The following is a 2,476-nucleotide window of genomic DNA, read 5'->3' on the forward strand; positions in this document are numbered from 1 at the left end:
ATTCTAAAGTAAGAAATGCTAAATCAAAATGTAAGCACTTGTAATGTAGAATACATATTATGCTTCCTAAATAAATAACCAAAAACTAACCTCTTCCAAAAACTAAGCTCTTCGTATCATAATAACAAGTAAGTTTTATGCCAATTATATATTTTGACATTTTCAATGAGTCATGGACGATATCTAAATCGAGCAAACATAACGGTTTTTATATTTATTGGTTAGAGTTTCTTTATGTTTAATATTATGGGGGGTTTATGTGGTTCATTTCAAATGAACATAAATAAGTTGCTATTTTTTGAAATAAATAATTATATTTCACAATATAACTATAAAATACCAATGTATTTTGAAAGTATATTGTCAAATGTTGGATTATACTTGCATAGACCCGTTTTCGCGTATGGTCAGCTATATGTAATTGTTTCCCGTGTCACAAGTTAAAAAGACTTGAAGTTACTTTGTGACGAAGAAGATCGTTCAACTAAAAAAAATATATTGTCTACGAAGAGATCCTTCAACAACTATATATATTTCCCGATTTCAATGTTTTTTCTATACATTTCAATAATACCAATAACCCTGTTTTTTTTTTTTTTAATTATTCTGCAATATCTATATATGTTTATATTTTATTTATACGTTTTCCCGCGTTTAACGCGGGTCATAATCTAGTTATCAAGTATATCTATCTATTAAATATTTCTGCTAACCCCTCCATGAGCAAGAACAAAATACAGACGTCAGGGTAATAAACTCTTTGATGGTGTCTTTCATTAAAAAAAACTCAAATAATGGAAAAAACTTTGAAAATTTTAATTGAATACATAGTCACAAGAAAGGTGACGAAGTAAACTCTTGACTATATATATAATGGCATACCCGGAAAATCACGTGTACGGGATCAAACTCGTAGCACGGTACCCTTTGATGGATGTCTGTTATTCACTAATCAATCTTACGCATGAGATTAAATCAACATGCAAACATATATCGGCCAAGATATTTTTAGGTATTATTTTGGTTTAGTATAAAATCACGATTAGTTACGTTTGGTGCACACTTTCCGAACTTCACCTTGAGAAGCTGTAAGGACCCCAATCCTGCCCATGTTAACCATAGACACACCAAAGTCCTTGAAGAATGTGGAACCCTCGCTAGTAGCTTGAATCACGTAAGCTCTAGTCTCAGGGTCATCGAGTAAGGCTGCATCTGATTGAAGAAGTCCCCTCCTCTTTGTCACTAATTTGAAATAGGAGTCATCGAATGTCTTGAAGCTTCCTGGGTCTAACTCAGCAAAGGTGGTTAGATCGTTTGGCTTGCACTTTAACTTCAATCTTGCAATGTAGTTAGGGTCCATGGTGGGGTCTGTATCACCTTTACCGGTAAAGTTGTAGAGCCGGCTATCAAATGACGAACAATGAGATATCCCTATGGTGTGCCCTCCTATAAATAATCAATAATCCACATGTATAAATATTATTAAATAATGCGTTTGAAATCAACATATTCGACTGACTTTTAAAAATACAAAGCTGACATTGTCGTGATAGAGAGTTGTTGAAAGAAATTTTCACGTACGGAATTCAGTAGAATGTACCTGAGAGAACAACAAGGTCTTTTGTGTTTAGGCCCCTTAATGCCCAGGATTGTTTCAAAACAGTGATAGGACTATTATTTGAAGCATGAAAATCCGGAATAAGTTCTTTCCACCAGCCATTTCTAATAGGAAAGACTTTCACAAGTTAAACTTCTTTGTGGGATATTTGAAATGTAAACCATATCATGCCTCATTTTATAGTTTCTTAGGGAAACCCAATAATTTGAACACGATATAAATGTCGTAGTCACCACATGGCATGCATTTATATATTATTGAAATTTAATAAAAAAAAAGGAAAATGATTTATAAGCCCAACGAAGTTTCCAAACTGTTCAAAAAACCTCAATCATATTTTGTCTGTCCAAAAAAACCCAACAAACGTAACATTTTGTCTAAAAAGCCCAACTAAGTTACAATTTGCTGAAAGTCAAATAAGAGAAATAGATGACGTGACTTATTATTGGATTGGAAAAATGACTTGTTAGACCAACAAAGTTTCTAAAACGTTTAAAAAACTGAAATCATGTTTTGACTATTAAAAAAAAACCCAATGAACTTAACCAAAACAAAATTGGGATTTTTTGAATGGTTTGGAACTTTGTTGGACTTTCTAAACAAAAAGTTAAGTTCGTTGGATTTTTTTGAACAGACAAAACATGATTGGGATTTTTTGAATGGTTTGAAAACTTTGTTGGGCTTTTAAGTCATTTTCCCTAAAAAAAAATGGTTGACTTTGATGATTAACACAATGACGCCGTTTAAAAAATCATACAGATAGGAAAACTGTCATTAACAATGGTACTATTTGCTAGGGTCCCAATATTTCTTATTATATCTAGCAAACATGTACTGTATAGATGACAAGGTTAGCCA

General features: G+C 32.4%; 1 protein-coding gene across 1 annotated transcript; it reads right to left on the reverse strand.

Annotated features, from left to right (window-relative positions):
* Nucleotides 1-637: 637 nt before the first annotated feature.
* LOC122197244 (peroxidase 56) lies at nucleotides 638-1,719 on the reverse strand. Its single transcript, XM_042900786.2, has 2 exons — nucleotides 1,601-1,719; nucleotides 638-1,446 (listed from the first exon to the last, which is right to left on the reverse strand). The coding sequence occupies exon 2, from the start codon at nucleotides 1,358-1,360 to the stop codon at nucleotides 1,043-1,045; it is 318 nt and encodes a 105-aa protein (XP_042756720.1). The 5' UTR covers nucleotides 1,361-1,446; nucleotides 1,601-1,719; the 3' UTR covers nucleotides 638-1,042.
* Between the last annotated feature and the right edge of the window lie 757 nt (nucleotides 1,720-2,476).

Source organism: Lactuca sativa, chromosome 1 (assembly GCF_002870075.4).
Source record: "Lactuca sativa cultivar Salinas chromosome 1, Lsat_Salinas_v11, whole genome shotgun sequence".
In the NCBI taxonomy this organism is placed as follows: Eukaryota; Viridiplantae; Streptophyta; class Magnoliopsida; order Asterales; family Asteraceae; genus Lactuca; species Lactuca sativa.

Bases quoted from the DNA above. Each gene is read 5' to 3' on its own strand.
- LOC122197244 (XM_042900786.2), bottom strand. From the start codon at position 1,360: ATGGACCCTAACTACATTGCAAGATTGAAGTTAAAGTGCAAGCCAAAC.